Genomic DNA, 20,851 nt, shown 5'->3' with positions numbered 1-20,851 from the left:
CAAAAATGAATTTCTAGACCTAGGTAGGAAAAGTGATTTGTGGATTACTATTTTTTTCATCCCCAGGGGTGACCATCAAGAATCTTCAGGCCTTCCAAGTCCTGCAGAATGTTTTCCACAAAGCCAGCGACCCCCTCCTCTGTACTCAAGTCTTGTCAGCCATCAGAACCACGTGGACCTGGAATGCTCGTAACTTCTTCCTGCTGGAGTGGACCCTGCAGCCCCTCTCACAGTTTGTGGAGATTGTGCACCTGAAGCCAGCCCCGGTGCAGGCCCAGTTCTTCCAGCTGCTGGAGGTCCTGGTGTTCGAGCTGAGTTACGTGCCCCACGAAATCCTGCGGAAGGTGCAGCGCCTGATCAAGGAGAGTCCCGAACCACTCTGCACCCTCACGGCCCTGCAGAGCATCCATAGGATTGCAGGCGGGGACCCACTCTTCGCCGACATCTTCCGTGACTCGGGGTTCCTGGGCCTGCTGCTGGCCCAGCTGCGGAGGCAGGCCAAGATCCTGCGGAAGTCAGGTGCTGCCAAGGGGCGCTGGGAGTAGGGGTCACGGTGAAGGGGCTTAGGGTCAGCTTTGACCAGACCTAAGTCTGAGTGCAGACCCAACAGGCAGAAAAAACTATCTTTCCTATGCAACCTGCACTCTTAGGGTCAAAGCAGGTAGCTCTGGGGGCGGACACATGGCTTCTGATAATTGACCTGATATTCCTCATGTAGAGGTGGGGGGGATGAGTGTGACTGAGAAGTCCCATGGGGAGTTCTCAGCTTTCAGGTATCTGCTGCTCCAGATCTCATCCGGGTGTATAGCAGAGGAAATGGCTGGGAGACAGCAGGGAGATCAAACTATCCTTGTTCATGCAAAGAGGGAAGGGAGCTGGGAGAGGCTCTTGGGGTCTCTTGGATGTGGCTGCCTTGTTCACTTGGTTGGTTGGTGATCCCTGGTCTCCCATGCTAAGTGGAAATCACCAGTGTCTGTGGCCCTATGTGCATTTCTGAGTCTTGGCCTGATCTTTGAGTGCCCCACTGGGCTGTACACTCCTTGGCAAGGGCCCCTCACCCCTACCTCAGCCTCTCCACTCTCAGCTCTCCACTCCAGCAACCTCAGCTTTCCCTTGGGATTCTCAGGGTTCCTTCTGTCCACATGGGAGGGCAGAGTGACTCAGGTTGCTGGTGTGCACTATTTCACTGTCTGACCATGCCAAATCTATTGAATTTCAGATGCGAAGCTGGTGCAAAGACCCTTTTCCATTTCCTCTAGCTTTCCCTTTACCTGCTTATCCCTTCTTTCTGAGAAGACAGACTCCAGGACACAAGTATAGGACCACATACCCCACCCTAACTTCCTGTGTCTTTTCCTTTCCCCCTGCATTGGCTGAGAGGGGTCAGTGGCTCTCTAACCACCATTGGCTGTTTTAGAATTTTACTTAAGATTTAAGTCAAACTCATGAGTCTAACAGGCTCCTGGAGCCTCTCTGACAGGGAAGACACTGATGGAAAGAGAAAGCATGGAAATTGGGGTCTGATAGCCCTGAGTACGCTGCTTAGGAGCTGAGTGATACTAAGCAAGCTACTTGACCTCTCTTAGCCTGTTCCTGTCTCCATAAAATGGGGGTGATGGAAACTAAATGGGGAAGTTTGTAAAAAGCTCCCATTGGCATGCTTGGCACCTCCTAGGTACTCAGCACACACGTGTGCTCTCATGGCTATCAGTCCTGAGTCACTGTGTAGAAGACTGAGGTGGACACTCAAGTTGGAGCTCAGTTACCTTGTGGAGGCCGGGAATGACCTCTGCACTCCCTAGGAGTGTTGCAGAAAGGATCTAGAATGAGGGAGCTACTAGAAGGCTTTGCATTTCTAATACAAGCCCTGGCAAGTATTTTGTTATATGCTCTTTTCTATTGCTTAGTAACCTCTTGCCTGAGAGCCCATCATGAACGAAGCTATTACATTGCCTCCTCTGTTTTCCTTGGCATTTAACTGAGAAGTCTTGGTTCTTAATGGCCTTTTTGTTTAACGTTTCTGTGTATCCTAGCTGTTCATCATTTTTAAGCAGACTACTGCTGAGTTTGCTGTTAGATTCAGTTCCAGACTGATGGCCATTATTGAAGAATCTAAACTTCTTTTCCTTTGGGGTGGTGGAGGGTTGATGTCTTAAGTTTCATTTTGTATTTTCTGTGGTTGAAAGTTTCTTAAATATTTTGTCTCCTGGTTAACAAATTCTACTATTAATTCATTCATCCATTTATTCAGTCCTTCATTCCCCAAAGATGAATTGAGCTTCCAATTGGTGTTAGGCATTCTCCGCACTGGGGATCCAATGGTGAACATAGGAGGTATCATGTTACCCTCCTGGATCTAGTGGAAGCACCTGTTTACTCTCAAGTCTCTCACGCATCTGCATGGCTCAGGTTTGGACAGTGCACACTTCCAGGCACTGGTGGCAAACTATTAAAGATGCGAAAAGAAAGCCAAGGAGGCAGAGCTTAGGGCATCATGTCGTCAGTGGTTCTCATAGTGCAGCCCCAACCAGCAGCAGCAGCCTCACTTAGGAGCTTGTTAGAAATGCAGGTTCTCAGGCCCCACCCCAGTGCTACTAAATTAGAAACTCTGTTCAGGAATCTGGGTTTTAACAACAAGTCCTTCAAGTAGTTCCAATGAGCTCAGGTTGGAGAAGCACTGTTGTAGTGGGCAGTAAGGTGACATCCTGTGACCTGGGACTCAGGCTCCCTTTGGATGGAAACATTATATACGTGCTTCCCCGAGAGGGTGAAAAGCTAATGAGGTCAGAGATTTGGGGACACACCACACACACACCTGTTAAAAACTGCTTTTTATCGCTTCTTGAATATGGCAGGGAATAAGGAGGCTGCTGTGGATGGTCAGGATCTGGAAAGAGAGCTGACCTGTGTGATGCTGAAAACCGTGGCCACACTTTTGCAACGTTCGGTTCGGAATGCAGGTAAGGCTTTGTTCGGAACGTGAACTATTTCCCAGTTATTTATATCAGCATTCAAAGGTTATGTCTGAGGAAAAAGCGATGCCAATGCCGTGGTTCATGTACATTTGCTGGGGAAATTCGGTCATCATCAGTCAGTGGGTGGACACCTTGCTGGACCGTTTTTTTTTTTTTTTGATTAATTAACGGAAAAAAAGAAATTAACCCAACATTTAGAAATCATACCATTCTACATGGACCGTTTTACTTGCAAGGCTGCTAAGTAAGGTTGACTGATGCCTTCATTCCCAAAGCAAGAGTTTACTTGGGATGAAGTTCCTAAACATATGAGACCACAGAGGCCTCAAAATCTATTAATATCCTGCTACACTGCCTACAGGTGCTTTTTATTTCAGATCCAAAGAGTAAAATACCAAAGAAAACAAAAAAAGGAGTCATTTTTAAGTGTCATAATCTTCATGCTCTCCTAGGATAAACTTAGAAGTTCACCCTATCCACCCCCCAAATTACTTTAGCTTCTTAGATTATGTGGCTTCCAGGATTTTTTTCCCCACTTTTATTTATTTATTTATTTATTTAAATACAAAAAAGCACCAAATAAAAGCAAACATTCCTGTTTTGATCATTCTGTTCTACAAATATAATCAGTAATTCACAATATCATCACATAGTTGCATACTCATCATCATGATCATTTCTTGGAACATCTGCATCTATTCAGAAAAAGAAATAAAATGAAAACAGAAAAAAAATGTATACATACCACACCCCTTACCCCTCCCCCCCACCGATCACCCGCATTTCAAACTAAATTTATTTTAATATTTGTTCCCCCATTATCCATTTTTATTCCATATGTTCTCCTCATCTGTTGACAAGGTAGATAAAAGGAGCATCAGACATAAGGTTTTCACAATCACACAGTCACATTGTGAAAGCTGTATCATTATACAATCATCTTCAAGAAACATGGCTACTGGAACACAGCTCTACATTTTCAGGCAGTTCCCTCCAGCCTCTCCATTACATCTTGGATAACAAGGTGATATCTACTTAATGCGTAAGAATAACCTCCAGGATAACCTCTCGACTCTGTTTGCTTCCAGGATTTTTTAAAGGCATAAAATATATGTGTGCATACATAAATATAAATGTATTTATATTATATGAAAATATATATACAAATATATTTATATTATATGAAAAGATGTGCATATATAAACATAAATATATTTATATTACATGAAAAAATAATTTATATATTATATTAAAAAAAGAAAATCACGTCAGCGAGTTGATAATTTGGAACACTTTTCCCCTGGGTCCTTATGGATCCACTATACCAAATGTGAAAAACTATTTTTTCCTTATAGCTGAGTGCCTCCAACATGAGGCTGCACAAGATTTCCTGGGGACATTGGGTAAGACGCACATTCCTAGGCCTTATTCCAGGCGATGTAAGTAATAGCAGGTCAAGGTGGAGCTCGGGAATGTGTGTTTTTTTTTGTTTGTTTTTTTGCATGGGCAGGTACCGGAATCGAACCTGGGTCTCTGGCGTGGCAGGCGAGAACTCTGCCTGCTGAGCCACCGTGGCCCGCCCTAGGAATGTGCTTTTAAACACGTCTCTTAAACATGTGGCCTCCATAGAAGTGGCGCTTGGTCTATGCTCACAGAATTCCTGCCTTGTGGAGTTGACCCTCTCAAATCCACAATCGTGCCTCATCCTTATTCTACATGCAATCACCCCAAATATTAATCCTGGGAACAAAATTCTTAGGATGACTTTTAAACAACAATAAATCACCAGCCAAATTTCTTAGTTTTTCTCCCGACTCTCCTGGACTTCAATATGGTCTTTACTTTTCATGCTGGTTTGCTTTCCCAAAGAATGTTGGCAGAGAGAAGCGAGAGATTTGCCATTGGCCTTGGATTAGGGACTTTCAGGGAATTAAAGGGCCAAGGTGTATCTAGTTAAAGTTCATATTACTTAGATTTCTTAAAAAAAAAGAAAGACGATTTTTTTTTTCCAGAAATAGAACTCTCACTGGAGGAGAAAAAGCCCTTTTTCTTTTTAATTCTTAGCCCCACAATTTCTCTTTTCCTTATCTCAATTTAACAGTCGGGTATTGAATACAAAAAAGCTGCTAAGAGGCAGGAGAGAGACATAAAAATGTAGCAAAGCAATCTTTGGAAATTGTAAGAAAACGCTTTCCTCATGATGGAAATGAAGATGCCAAGGCTGTAGGCAACATTGTCTGTCTTGTCCCCAGTTGTCCTAAAAGACCACGGCATGGTGCCCTTCATCAAGATCTTCCTGGATGACGCGTGCTACCGTGGTGCTTCGCTCAGCATTTTGGAACAGCTCTCGGTCATCAACGCGGAAGAGTACATGAGCATCATTGTGGGGGCTTTGTGCTCCTCCACGCAAGGGGAGCTGCCGCTGAAACTGGATCTTCTAAAGGTGACTCCTTGCTTGGCCTTCTCGCTGATATTCAGCAGGTTCTCAGGCATTCATTCATTCAGCTGTTCACCATCTTAAGGCAGTGCTAGCTTAAGTACCGTCCAATCAATTACCAGGTGCAGGGTGCCCTTTAGGGACAGCAGTCACCTGGGCATCAAATCCAGCCAGCAGACAAGGGGAGAGGAATCAGGGAGGATAGCACAGGCATTTTCTTGTTCAGGCCAAGAACTGGCACATGTTAGCTTCCGTCCAGTTTTCTTTGGGCAGAACTCAGGCACATGGACTCTCCTGGATGTAAGCGGTACTGGGCAGCTGATTTCCCAGGAACACGGTACACTGTGAAATTGGAGCCCAAATCATTGGTAGCCAACGAGCGATTCATATCCGCCAGCAGCATCTGCTTAGTGCTTGCAGATTCCCAGGCCAGGTGCAGAGCATGTGGGCCCGGAGTTGGATGGGATGCAGCCCTTTGGGAGCTCATAGAGGGCTGTATGAGCAATATTACTGTGCAAGATGGCAAATGTCCTGGTCGATATGAGGTGCAGAATATATCGGAGGGATCAGCACTGCCTTGCATGTTGAGGAAGGCTCCAGAGGAGAGCATGTCTGGGTGGTAAAAGGGAAACAGAAGGCAGCCAGAGTCGCAGAAATGATGGGTATGGAAGGAAAAGTGAGAATGGAGGTCACATTTGGGTAACAGAGAAGTATATATTTTTGCTTCTGAAATATTGTTAGTAAACATCAAATTATCTTAAAGTAGTTAGAAGCACACAATAACTGCCATCACCACCATCCCTCCTGCCTCATAGCTTTCACAATTTTGTTTCTGGTGCTTATTTTCCATTTCTTTCACTTCTGTGGGCTTCTGCCTTTTAAAACACATCCCTTTCCTTCATTTTATGTGGTTTGAGTGTGATGAGCAGAAAGCACAGATATCCTTAGGGATTTGACTTTGTGACTTTTCATGCATCTATGTAACACAACGCCGTGTAAAACACATGCCCATGGGTCACTAACCTGCTGCACATGGTGAGAGATGAATTTCGAATTTTGAAACTGCAAATTTTCTCTGACTTTCAGAAATTAGTTGACCCTTCGACCTTACTTAGCCATGAATGCCTTGGTAAAAAAACACCTTTTAACCTCTAGAGAATGGTGCTTGGCTTATTTTTTCCTGTGTCCCTTCTCCACAGAGCTAATGTCAAGCGTTAATGTGAAGGGCCCTCCCCATCATTGTGTGGGCTCAGCCTGCAGAGCTTGGCATGGCCAGGGTACCATGACAGGTCCACCCTCAGGTGACATGCGTGACCATAGCTGTCATTGTGTCGCCAAGATGACAAGAACCAAGTGGTGTCATCATTACAGGGCTCCCCCAAATTAATCAGGGCAATGCACATAAAACAGAAATAAAATGTCTTTTGAAAGACACTTGAGTCCCCTGGTTATGTGAAGTGAGGACAATAAGGAGGTCACGTGAAGCAGGGATGAAAGGGAATTTCAAGACTCAATCCAAGTTTAGATGTGGGAAGACCTTAGATTCGTGTGGTCCAGACTCCTAATTTGACAGGCGGAGAGAGATATCCCCAGCGCTTTGTTGATTAAACGAACATAACACCGCTGAGTGGTGAAGTTGAGTTTGAGTCTAAGACTCATGATTTAAAGCCTGGTCTCTGGGTACCTTCCCATTTCACCACATTGTTTGTGGCATTTGCTTCTCATTAGTCCATGCTCAACTTGATTCTCATGAGCCTTGTTCTGTAAAGGATGGGCAAGCCACAGCTAAGACACCCAGGACTTGGGTTTTCCACCAAGTCAATACTTGGAATCCCCATCTACTTCTGACAAAAGCAAATGGATCCGCAGGGGATGGGGTGGGGTGTTTTGCTAGTTTTACTTTGTTTGGAGAGTAAAAGCATTTTTTTGTGTGTGCCTGATATAGAAAAGAGTGCTTTGCTGGGCTCATGGAAAGACCATCCTGATTACTCTGTTGCCCAGAGGTACCTTATTGGAGTTCCAGCCCTTGGGTAATAGGACTGAATTTCTAGAATTAGCAATGCAAAGCCATTATGGTGTTTTACAGATTCAATATCATTTCAGCATCACACTATCAAGAGAGCACATAAGCTATAAACACTGTGCAAGCTTATTTAACAGTCATATGCCCAGCTCCACGTGTGGTCTTCTCCCTGGGCAGGACTTAGCAGTCGCTGCTGGGCAGTCACGAGGGTCCCCAGGAGCCACCAAACTCTCTGAGGACCAGGCTGGTTGGCACATCTCTGTGCCAGGGGGACGGTAGGAGTGCTGGGTCCCAGGATGTGTGCCAGGAGCACCCTTCGCTGAGCCATGGGAGCAGCCAGCAAAGGCTTTCTGCGATCTGATGTGGAATCTACTTTTCTTTCTTTCCTACGTTATCTTGGAAAGTCCTTGGAACTTTAGAAACAAAGATGTAAAATTAGCTTTCCGGCTGGATCTCACTTTTCAGAAGTTGAGAGTTGATTCCGCCCGACTCAGCCTACAAAGAGAGTCAGATGTAACATGAAGGGTAAGGGCTGGGGGTGAGGGCAAGGGACTGGGGCTGCCTGCCTTTCTGAATTGCATTCACAGCAGCTCCTCTCCCTTAATTCTCTTCCCTAAAACGGAATCGGCAGAAGAAAAGCCCGCTGCAAGCACCCAGCTTAGGGGAGTTTTTTCCAAAATTCAGGGGCACTTCCATACCAATAAAGAAACACATGTAACGCCCCTACCTAATTCTGGCAAATGATAACTGAGTTAAGGCATAATATAAGCAAATGAATTTCCTCTCTGCAGCCTGTGGGACTGTGATTGGGTTATGCCCAAATTCAGATTGATTTGCTAATATACATTTAGCTGTTCAACTCTGAGCTTAATCGCATTACCTCACCAGCCTTCCAGCATGACACACGGAAAATTATGAGGAATAACAAATAATAGAATGTGAAATAAATCCTGTTAGTTCTAATGTTGTTAGCGCTTTGCAGCAGACATCCATTTTATAGATTCAAGCTGGAGGAATGCTAACTCAGAGACGATGACATGGTAACTGAGTTAAGAATGAGGAAATGTGCTTAACGCTGACCTTTCTTGAAATGTGTCAACCGGCGCCTGATTACTTTGACTTCGACTGATTAAATTTACTCCCTTCCCTGGTCCTGCAACCCTTCGTGATGCATGATCATGCAAAGTTGAGTGACAGTAATAGAGACCCTATTTCTAGCCCCCCAGTTCCAGACAAATCGTTTCCCGAAGTAGCGAGGTATTTATTTGCCTTTATGATAGAAATGTTCCTCTTTGGTTGTGATGAAATTAAGCCTTTGTAATTGGATTTTGAACTCTTTAGTTTATGACTCTGCAAATATGAAATTAACCCCATCCCAAGAAATAATAGAGCAGTCTAAGTTCTAATGAAATTAACCCCATTTTCGATAATGACTCGGAATTTAATAAATCAAGCAAAGCTGCAATTAAGGACAATCGCATTTTGCTCCTCCCCTCTCCCAAGAGAAGAAAACACACCATCTAGAAATCATGGGGGACAGACTCTCTGAGAGACACAGAGCATAATGAGAATTATTATTTGGTTTGTTTCTCTTGTGAAAGTATCTGCTTGCAACCCTCTTAGAGTGAGGACATTCTTTTTTTCCCCACGGACACGCACCGGGAATCGAACCCAGGTCCCGAGCATGGCAGGCAAGAACTCTGCCACTGAGCCACCGTGGCCCACCCTGAGAGATATTGACATCTGTGCTGGTTTGAGGCTTGTAGGTACCCAGAAACGGCCACGATCTTTTTTTTTTTTTTTCCTGGCATGGGTAGGCACCGGGAATCGAACTCGAGTCCCCAGCATGGCAGGCAAGAACTCTGCCTGCTGAGCCACTGTGGCTCGCCTAATGACATTATTTTGAATAAGATCTGAGGTCCAGCCGGATGATTGGAAGGCAGTATCTTGAGGGAAGGAGGAGATTCCAGTGGTCACTCAGTGCTCCCACAATTGCCTTTGATCTGCATAGTTTTATTTTTTCATCAATCTCCCTTCTTGCTATTTGTTTTACTAGATGTCATGTGATAAAGAGAAGAGCTTCATTCATTCGGTTTGTCTAAAAGAATCTCCTCGTTGTCTTTGGAGACATTGAAAGCATGCATATGTTTAGATGGTTTAATGTCCTCTTCTCAAGAAAACATGGCTTAGGATTTCCCACTGTCTTAGTAACTTATTTGCTTTTTATGACTTGACTTATGTGGCCAGGAATGGGTGCTTTACTGCATACCAGGATGTAGCTTTTCAAGTGAACTATCAGCTGGTAGGACTGACTACCAGTGCTGTGTACACCCCAAGCTTAGAGTAAGTTCCCAACCAGTGGAAGAGCTAATAACTTGTTGGGAGTGAGTTCTTCACAGAAGGCAGATGCAGAGGCGTTGTATCTGTCTTTTAGGTGGAGAGGGCACAGGGTGGGAAGACACAGGAGCTGGTAATGCTGGGGACACAGACAAAGGGCTTGCCAATGTGGGAAGCTCAGTTGTAGCTGAGCCATGAGCTTTCACATTTACTGGGCATCATCATTCTGGAAGAAACTACTCTTAACAAACTACATGCTTCTCTCTAAGGAAATGTCTATAGATATCAGTCTTTCCTGGTTTGTAAGCCAAATTCAGAATTAATTGGGCAGTATCATCTCCCAGGAGGAGAAAGCACTTTCATTGCCTCAGTGTCCTTAATAATTTATTTTTGCCTCTATCTTTCTACCATTCTAGAAAGCCCATTTCCCTGAGGTTTATCCCATGCCTCTGATTTAATACTGCTTTAGTGGGTGACTCTGATGTTTTTCTTTTCAAAGAGCAAAGTGACAATTCAATTGCCCAACCATCTTCTCCTGATCTGTGGTGGTTAATCATTGATCTAACCACCATAAGTCACACATTTTCTTCTTCTATAAGTGGGGAAAACGGAATTGACCCTTATTGGTAAGGATGCATTTTCCTATCTCACTTTGTACTATTTGTCCATTTGAATGTAATCATGGATTTTGGATCCTTCATGGATTCTCCCAGTTGCCAGTCGTTGTTGTTTTAAATTGCTCAGATATTCACAGATGGGGCAGTGGGAGCCCATTAAGCAGCTCCTTTATCACCATTTCTCTTCATCTTTGAAAGACCCTTGTCTGATTGTATCAGGACAGTTCACATTTACCTGTGTTGTCCTACCCCAAAGCCAGGACTGGCGATCCAACAAGCAGCTCTGGTTTCTTGCAGGGTAATATAGTATTAGAGATTAACACACATATATTAAAACAGATCTACCCACAATAAAACATAATTTGTGCCTTTTTTTTTTCTCTTGGATTTGCTTTTCTTTCCCTCATCTTTGGAAGACTTAAAACATCTCTCAGCCTAGCATCATATGCTCTGCCATTAAACACCTCAACACCTGTCCTCTTTTTGCCTACAAAGCCACCAGTGCCTATTATGGCAGGGCCTGTGGATTTGGAGGCCCCCTTTCCATTATTCTTACTAGTTCCTTTGGGTACTGATGAGCTCTATTTAAGGCAGCCAACAAATTATTCTTTAGGCTCAGTTAGCCGGAGTTAGGGAAAAAGTGGATGAATTCCATTGATGACATAACTCACACCCAATACTTCTCTTCTTCAGCTCCCCATTAATGCTTTCCAAATTCATCTGTGGACATGGTGGGGGCGGTCTCTACTCCTGCTTCTGACACCAATAGCAGGCATTGGTCATGTGTGTATGGTCACATACTTAACAGAATTACATTAAGTACCTAATTATTTCATGCAGGAAACCTTATTGGGATCAAGGTGACTATAGCAGGATCAGAAATAGAATTTTTATTACACAACTGCTTTTTGGAATTTGGGAGCCACATCATCATTTTGGATGAATTAACACTAATAACATATACATTTCCATTTACGAGTGAGCTTGTGAATATCAGGCTTTCCCTGTCCTTGAGCCAAACTCAGAATCAGGAAATTTACATCCTCCAGTATTTTAGAACACCCTTTTCCCTGCATGGTGTTTATTAAGATGCCCAAAACAAACAAACACACAAAAAAATATTTTAAGGAGTACTATTAAATTTTATAGGTTTACAGTATATTTACTGAGTTTTTTTTTATCATTGGCAGTTGTAATACAAGCGTAAATATACGTTTTTAATCAGCAGGTGTTGGATTAATCCTACAGAGAGAGAATATCAAGAGGAAATAATTTCAGATTCTTCTAGCCCATCACTGGAAGTCGTGGTCTGGCTGACCTCAGGTCCTCTCAGGAGGCCTCCCTGGGGTGAGGTGCATTCTCCCTGCCCATCAGTCCTGGGTCTAGGGAAGCTGCTTGCCAGCTGCTAGGGACAGCCACATGATGCCCACAGGGTCTGGAGGTGTGGATTCAAGGGGCAGAGGAGAGGTCCCCAGTGTCCTTCATTGGGAAGAGACAGCTCTATTTTCCCTTCCTCCTTGGTCCTGATGACAATGCTTTGAGCCTGACTGCTGAGCTGGTAGCTGTCTTAGCTCAGGAGCCCAGGGAATGGAGTTCTTCATCAGCCCTCTGCTCAGGCTGCATCTTACAAGGGGAGGAGAGGGTATAAGTAGACAATGCCCAAGGGTCCTGTCTCTACCAGATGGGATAGGTACAGTGCCCGGGTCCGACCCCAAATCTCCCAAGGCTAGATTCTCCCCCAGCAGTCAGACTCAAGGGCTACTGGACATCAGCACACACACACGTGTGTGTGTGTGTGTGTGTGTGTGTGCGCGCGTGTGCACATGCGTGTGCATGCTTGGGGTAGGCAAGAGGATGAGCCCTCAACAGTGAGGCCTTAGATACCACCTTCCCTCTCTCCTAGAAAAGGGATGGGGTGGGGAGACAGAGCCTGGCTGCTCAGAACGCATAAGAGACTTTTGGATTCATGGGAAGGTTGGGTTCTTTCTTTCCAAAAGCATTTACTGAGCACATAGTATAGGCCATACAGCTGACTCAATGAATGGCTCATTGTAAGTGTTCAATAAATGTTTGTCTTAGAAGGGTGTTTAAGTTTAGCTGACCAGTAACATTCCAGTGGTCAATAGGATGGTAGATTCTACCTGTCCTATGAGTAGCCTAAGTGCGTTCTCCGTACATGGCCTATTCTATATGTTCTATCTATGTATTTCTTTCCAATAAAGGTTTCTTTTCTCTACCAAGACACTATCATCTTTTCACAGAAAATTTTAAGTAGATTGATTTTTATTTTGTCATAGATGTACCCATGCTTACATAAGGAGGGACTTAAATAACAAGTTGCTGTGAGTGTAATTGGAAAAATTCCTCCTTTACAAGATGCGATTCCTATTCATTTGTTTGGTGACTGTTTATTAAGTGTGTGCTGTATTCCACAGCAGTGGGTAAGCCAGATGTGGTTATTATCTCCTGGAGCATTCCTTCTAGTGGAGAGTGAGATAATTTCTAAGTAATTGCAATAGAATGTGATGAGAGTTTTGATGGGGGGGGGTGACAGGATTAGTTTAGATGGAGTTGCATTGAAGCCAAGATACAGGACAGTAAATCAACTGTGTAGATTAGCATAGCCTTTAAAGGTGGATATTTGGAAAGAAGGTACCTATGGACAACCAGATGTTAAAATTCAGAGGGAAAGCTTTGTGCTTTATGTAGACTCTTTCCTACGGCACTGGTATGCCCCGCCAGGACCATGTGTGAGCTCATCAGGCAAGGTCAGCCTCCTGGATTTCACTCACTTAGATTTCTTTGGTGTTTCAGTCTCTCCTTCGGATCCTTGAGACTCCAAAGGGCCGGGCTGCCTTCCGAGTCTCCAGTGGATTCAATGGACTCCTGTCACTGCTTTCCGACCTGGAAGGGTCTCTCCAGGAGCCCCCTCCTCGGATGTGTGGGGCGATCTCCCCCAGTCACGCCCTGGACCTCACCTTCCACACCCTTTGTGCCATGTCTGCAGCCCTCTACCTCGATCCCATCAACAGTGACTTCTTCAGGAGGAAAGGGCTTTTTGAGAAGCTGGCTGAGGACATCTGCCTGCTGGGCTGTTTTGGGGCCCCCGAGGAAGAGGCAGCCTCTCTGCACTGCAGGGCCCACGTGAAGCCCAGGCCATTTTCTGATCTGCTGAGCACCGCCTTTTCCTCCAGCAGCCCATTCCCAGCACAGGTACGGAGCTGCCTTCAGATCCTCAGTTTTCTGGACAGCATGGCCAGAGGCAGTCTCCACTTGCAGAGGGACCTGGAAGAGTCCCTGAGAGGCAGGGAGGAGCCCATAAAGGGTGACCAGAAGGAAGAAGTCGACAGGAACCCCAAATGCAACTTCAAGCAGTGGCCAGACCTGGAAGAAAGGTACAGCTTTGCTTCCTTTTTCTATATCAGAAGTCATCAGTGTGTGCTCCTATTTCTTAACCAAACACCCTGTGCTTATGCAGTGGGCATGAAGCCCGTTCCACATACTTGAAGCTCATCCCATAAACTAGGGGTGGACAGAAATGTCACCTGACTTTATTTTCTTGACATTAAGCCTAATACCAAAGTCCCACATCCTGGGAGCTGGCAGAAAATTCAATTGAGTCTATCTTGGGTTGGAGGAACCCTGATGGGTTACATAAGAATGAGGGAGGTTTCCCCGGGCCTGGAGACGAAGAGATGCTGAGATGTTCAGTTCCTGCTTTGGTATCTTTGCTGGTGCTAGGAGTTCTGGTGCCTGGACTGGTCTCTTTGGGGGTTCCAGGCAGCCTTTGCCTTCTGAGGTCATATTCTCCTCCCTAGGGAGTGAAAGTAGCCTGCTTCCCAACCACTGGGACTTTTCCTGCTCTTCCTTGTTGCTTCTACGTCCCCTAACGAAGACAGTCATTCCTCTTCTCTTCCAGAAGTTGAAATCCTCAATGAGTTCAGACTTTTTAAAACAACTTTTTTTTTTCAATTCCAGAACACAGAATTCCAGTAAAACAAGGGAGCACAATGAACCACCCCTCTCCTTGGGGTGGGTGGGAAAAGTAGAACAAAACTGTATTAGTGTATCTTTTTTCATTCCTCAAACGCAATGATGACAAAGCACAACTTAATGCTGCAATGAATTTTCCTGTACATCTGCTCGCCATGCCATCAGGCTTTTAAATATGACAGGGCTCCTTCCTACAAGACACTGCACATTTGTATCCAAAGAGAACCCCCATTTGCCAGACTTCAGTGCTGGAGGTTGATGTGTGAGACGTGTGTCAGTGGGGAGGGGACAGGAAAGGACTGATGTCAACCCTCCAATTCCTGAGATAACCATATGATTTTTCTTGGTTCATTGGTTCATCTGATAAATTAGTAGTTTTCTAATCTTGCATTCCTGACAAAACAACTTGTTCACAATATTGTTATTGCTCAATTTGATTTCCCAATTAAAAAAAAGATTTGTGCATCTATGTTCATGAGAGTTTGGCTTATGATATTCCTTAATTGGCTACTTCTGCTCTCATCTTTATGCTAGCCTCATAATGTCTCCTCCTCTTCTAGTCTTTGAACGAACTTAGGTCAAGACTGGTCTTTGTAGTCTTTAGGTAGTTGACAGAACTTGTCAGTAAAGCCTTAAGAGTCTGATGTTTCATTGTGAGAAGACTTGTTCTTGTAAGAATATACTTCTATTTATTCTTGAATCTTTTTTTTTTTTTTTCATTGGCAGGCACCGGGAACCAAACCCGGGTCTCCAGCATGGCAGGCAAGAACTCTGCCTGCTGAGCCACCATGGCTTGCCCTTGAATCATCTTTGCTAAGTTTATTTTTCAAGTTTATTTTCCCATTTCACCTAAGCTTTCAGTTTATTGATATAAGGTTGCTCACAATATCATCTTAACTTTTTGATTTCCATAGCATCTGTATTGCCGGCCCCTTCTCTCATTCCTAACATTATTTATTTGTTTCTCTCTCTTTTTTCTCCTCAGCATTCTTGGAGGAGGGTTTATATAATTACATCTCCAATGACCCAATGAACCAACTTTTGGCTTTTACTATCTCTCACATGTAAATTTTCTATTTCATTTTTTCTTCTTTCTTTCTTTCTCTCTCTCTCTTTTGGTTTATTCTGGGATTTTGACACTCTTTTCCTAATTTTGTTGTTTAGGAGTTTAATTTCCATTCTTTTTAAAATATGAATTTCTCTGTACTGCATTAGCTGAATTCCACAAGTTTTATTATATTGCATTTTCAATATTATTTAGTTCTAAATATTTTCTAATTTCTCTTACAATTTATAGTTTGACCATTGAGCATTCTTTAGATTATCAATTTCCAACATTACAGAATTTTATATATTTTTTAACTTTATCATCATGAATAAAGGTGTTCCTTTGAAATCAGTTAAGGTTAACATTTTAGTCCCTAATGGAGTAAATGTTCATAGATATTTGTGTATGCTTCAAATAATGCATCGTATCCAATTGTTAGGTTCAGTGTTCTATTTGTGTCCACTGGAATATATTTGCCAGATTTGTTCAAATTCCCATATTGTTATGCTTTTTTACAATCTGCTTTATGTATCAGTTACTGAGAAAGATGTGTTAAAAATCTCCCCCTATGATGGTGGATTTGTCCATTTCTGTACATACGTTAGAATTTTCTATAGTGAAGTTTTGTTTGTGGTAAACTCTGTTGGTTTTCGTTGTCTAACAGTGTTTATATTTTATTCATAATTGCTGGAAGATCGTTTTTCTGGGTATCTATTTTCTTGCAGTAATATCGCTCAGCTTTGGACTTCCACTGGTGCTTGTTGAGAAGCTTCCTGTTCTTACTCTCTTGAGCTGTATCCTTATTGTTCTCCTTCAGAGGTAATCTGTTTACTTCTCTTTTTTCAGATCTTTTCATCATTCTTCTTCTGTAGTTTTATGATGATGTGGCTTGAAATGGATGGATTATTTTAAAATTTCATTCTATTTAAGATTCACTGGGATTCTGGAACCTGATAATAGCTGGCTTTCATCATTTCTGGAAATTCTCTTTGGTTACTACCCCTTCACCATATTTTTTTCTACTATGTCCTTCTGGAACTCCAATTAGATGTGTGTTTTCCTTTTTTCTTCTGTTCTCTGTATCTTTTAATGTCTCACATTTACCATTCTCTTGTCTCTATAATGACATTCTACACATTTTCTCTGATCTCTCTTCTAATTTATTAAATCTCCTTTTAGCTCTGTCTGTTTTAAAGTTTAGTTCACCCATTTAGGTTTTATGCCTTAAAATTTCAGTTATCATATTTTATATTGCTAGAGAAATGTTTGCTTCTTTTTCAAATAATCTAGATTGTTCTATCATTCTTTTTCTTGGTAAAGTTTGCATGGGTCTCTTTTATTTCTTCAAACATATGAGTCACAATTATTTTTTCTTCTGTATTTTGAAAGTCTGATTCTACAATCTGTTGTGTCTGCAACTGTCATTGAAGCTGTCTTGTTTCTTTGTATGGCTTATGATTTTGATTGTGGTTTATGATTTTGATTGTAACTTGGGACTTTTTATTTTGGTTTACGATTTCGATTGGGCTTCTCACAGACTATCATCATTCTGACTGCCCTGCCTTCTTCAGCCATGGAAGCACCATAGTGAGGTTGCAGCTGCACTCTGCAAGCACAGCTTGACTAGGTCCCCAGGCCCTGATTTTCTTATTTTGTCTCAGGAAAATTGCCCTTTCTGGGTGTGTTGCCCAGGTGTTTTGGTTTGCTAAAGCTACCAGAATACAACATACCAGGAATGTGTTAGCTTTTAACAATTAGGATTTATCACATTACAGGTTATAATTCTAAGGCTGTGAAAATGTCCAAATTAAACCATCAACCAGAGGGATACCTTCTCTAGGGAAAGGCTGCTGGCATCCAGGCTTCCTCTGTCACATGTAAGGCACAAGGTGATGTCTGCTGGTCCTTCTCTTCTGGCTCTGGTTTCAGTAGCTGTCTCCAAATGTCTCTGGGCATTTTTCTCTTAGCTTATCTTCCAGCTTCTGTTCCCTCTTAGTTTCTCCAGGGAAAACTTGGATTTCTTCTCTTAGCTTCTCTGAGCTCTCTGAGTTTCATCTGTCTTTTTTGGGTCAAATTTCAATTGAAACAACCTAATCAAAAGGTCCTACCCATAATAGGTCTGCACCACAAGAATGGATTAAGAGAACATAGGCTCTTCTGGGGATAGATAATAGCTTCAAACCAGCACACCATGTCTCTAGATTCCAGGGGAGCTCACTCAGGAGGCCTCTGCACCAACATCTCTGACAACATGCAGGATAATGTGGGTTCTCAGCATGGGAAGCTTATTCCACTTACTCCACCAGCTCTCAGAGGGCAGAGGGACATTTGTCAGCTCCATAAGTCATTTAGTAAGTGGTAGTGGGTGATGAAAAGTAATTGATACTTATTGAATATCTTTGGGGGATGTGCACTAATCATTTATTTTCATTTAATTCTTCCCAAATTGTGGGATGTTACCAGTAAGGAAATCAAGGCTTAGAAAGCTTGTATAACACATCAAAAGTCACACATTTGGTAAGGATCCAGAATTTGAACCTAGCTCTATGTCCAAAGCCTGTATGTGTGTCTGTGTGTGTCTTTGTGACTCTGTGTGTATATGTCTGTGTGTGTGTATATGTGAATGTGTACCTTTATGTCTCTGGGTGTATATCCATGTGTGTCTGTGTGTCTATGTGTATGTTTGTGTGTATGTCTGTGTGTGTACATGTGTGTATGTGTGTATATGAGTGTGTCACTTTGTGTGTCTGGGTATATGTCTGTATCTATGTGTGCATATGTGTGTACGTCTGTGTGTAAATGTGTGTCTTTGCATCTCTGTGTGGGGTGTATGTATGTGAGTGTGCCTAGATGTGTTTCTCATGTCTGTGTATGTGTGTCTCTATGTGCATATATCTATGTGTGTTCTTCCTACTTTTTCTTGGTGCTCCTATTATAACGGTGATGATTTGCTAGATGTTCTGATATGAGAGCCTGCAATTGAAAGTTAGAGCCCTCACCTATGTGTTCATCAGCCCTGCTTCTTTACAGATAACTCCTCTTTCAAATGTCATGCTGGTTTCACACTGAGTATCTAATTTTCAAATTTGTAAGAGTCAGATTGCATAAATCAAGTCATTTGTCTTCATTAAAACAAATACATCACCGTTGACCTTCCCTAATGGTTAGAGAATAGGAAATGAAACCCTTGACTCTCAAGAGAGACTGTGGGGTAAAGGGTAGTGCTTGGACTTGGACACAGCATGCTCCTTTCTGGCCACCTCTGGTACCTGGGCAGTGACTTTCCTGAGCTCTGTCTTCTGCAAAGGGGATCCTTGTCCCAAGATGGAGGGGAAGAAACTGTAGCCTGCAGGTCAGACAGGTCCACTCTGCACCTCAGTGCCTGTGTTCCTTGGGTGTGTTGCTCCACCTTTCTGGGCTTCAACCTCATTTGCATGCAGGGAGAATCACAGGTTCTGAGACTGTCATGTAGAGGATAATGTCAGTGGTCACCCTGACCCCAGCTGCAATTACTGAATGCTCCTGTGCCAGGCACTGCTCAGCCCCTTGCGAGGATGACTACATTTGATCAAAAAGACAATTCCAATTTTAGTAACATTTTTCACAAAATGGAAATTTTAAAACATATGATATGTAATCTCCATGAAACAAACACAAGCACATATACTTGCGCTGTCTCACATATACTTGCACTGTCTCACATACACATGCATCTGCATATGCACACATATATGTGTGCTATCTTATGCACACACATGCACATATATACTTGTTCTATATCTCATGCGCACACACATACATACACACATGTATGCACATATACTTGTGCTGTCTCATGCACACACACCCATATATGTGCATATACTTGTTCTACGTCTCATGCACACATATATGCATACATATACTTGCAGTATCTATCGTGTGCACACACAGATACATACATATACTTGTTTCTGTCTCGTGCACACACACCCATATACACACATACTTGTTCTGTCTCATGTGCACACACACAGATACACACATATACTTGTGCTATGCTTCATGTGCACACTTACACACGTATGCTTGTTCTGTTTCATGTGCACGCTTGCATGCAAATATCATGTAATGAGGCTCAGTAAGTGGCAGCTTCATTTGCCATAATTAGCTAAGCTCTCTGGGTATTTATTAGACTCCTGTTACTTGGATGATGTACTTTCCAGCTGGCCAGTCCACAGTACATGTGGAGATAGAGGTGGGGTCAAGCCCTGGCACCCTTGCCTGCTCACCACACTGGGCCATTATGGCTTCATCCTATGGCCAGTGGGGAGCCATGGAGTTCTTTGAGCAGTTGTGGCATAACAGGCTTGCAGCTTAGAAGGACGATCTTCTACAACTGGGTCCTTGCACAGCTCAGAGAGGAACTCTTCCACAGCTGGGGCATCCCAGCTCCTTCTTGGCTGCCAGTGGGTTTGGGCCCTGCCTTAGCCTCTGACCTCTCCTAGCCCCTGCAGGGCCTTGTAAGCTGCCTGTTATTCATGATGTCAGCAGGAGTAACCACCCCAACTACCTGTAACTGAAGCCAGAGGCCACTTATTATTCATACTCCTCAAGGTGCATTGTTTCAATAGGAATGTGGTATACAGCAGGCAACACTAAGAATTCAGAGGTTACTCTGTATATTAAGGTCCTTAACAACCCTTCCTCTTTCTCAGCTGCAGAGCTGTCCTAATCAGCCTCAGGTCCCCAGGACACCACTAAGGAAAAGAAACCCAAGGTTAGAGCTCTTGTTAAGTAATACACGCATTTCTGGCAACCAAGAACACGGAGCAGGGGGTGGGTAGTGGTGGGAGTGGGGCATAGGGGGACTTCAGGATGCAGGGAATAACTGGAATTGTCTGCTGCCATTTTCAACCTCGTTTGGTTGGCATGGGAGATGGTAAGGAATTAAGACTCCCAATAACAAGAGAACACGGTGACTCATGGAAGGCCTAGAGCCAAGGGTCAAATGCTAGAGCACTGCTGTCTGGTTTATTACTACTGTACATTTTCCGTCCCTCTGCCTCTCCCGCTACCATTTTCTTCCCAGTACAGCTGAGACCCCATAGCCAACCACATTTGTCACCTTCTTGTGAAGACCCTATGCTGTCCTCCCTTTGTCCTAAAGTAGAAACCAGTTTGCCAAAACCTCAGTCTTGACTGCCTCCTAATCCTGCCTCCCCCATGCCTGTACCGGGCAGCTGGTGGCTGCCATGGAAGGGCCACACAAGAGCACAGAGAAAGCCCCTAGATCTGTAGGCACCAGCCTCAATGGGTCTCTTGGCCCAGTGGTCCTTGGTGCCCACTCTGAGGCCCTCTTTTCCACTCTGTCACCTTCTCCCCTGGGAAGTCCCCCAGAGCTTCAACTAATATCCATGCTAGCAACTCCCAAACTCAAGC

At 43.6% G+C, this 20,851-nt stretch overlaps 1 protein-coding gene across 10 annotated transcripts in view; it reads left to right on the top strand.

The window, feature by feature from the left end:
• Positions 1 to 20,851, top strand: part of WDFY4 (WDFY family member 4) — a 281,815-nt gene that overhangs the window by 51,924 nt on the left and 209,040 nt on the right. For 8 of the 10 annotated variants that reach the window (XM_077124655.1, XM_077124656.1, XM_077124653.1 and 5 more), the window contains exons 9-12: positions 67 to 519; positions 2,856 to 2,960; positions 5,228 to 5,418; positions 13,204 to 13,784. In XM_077124655.1, the coding sequence (XP_076980770.1) occupies positions 67 to 519; positions 2,856 to 2,960; positions 5,228 to 5,418; positions 13,204 to 13,784 (1,330 nt within the window). Of the gene's footprint in view, positions 1 to 66; positions 520 to 2,855; positions 2,961 to 5,227; positions 5,419 to 13,203; positions 13,785 to 20,127; positions 20,190 to 20,851 lie in introns of all 10 variants that reach the window. The other 2 variants (XM_077124661.1, XM_077124660.1) reach the window with 1 other exon arrangement.

The sequence above is a fragment of the Tamandua tetradactyla genome, chromosome 13 (genome assembly GCF_023851605.1).
Source record: "Tamandua tetradactyla isolate mTamTet1 chromosome 13, mTamTet1.pri, whole genome shotgun sequence".
Classification (NCBI taxonomy): Eukaryota; Metazoa; Chordata; class Mammalia; order Pilosa; family Myrmecophagidae; genus Tamandua; species Tamandua tetradactyla.
The sequence above is the reverse complement of the archived record's forward strand: the minus strand, read 5'-3'. Positions and strand labels throughout refer to the sequence as shown.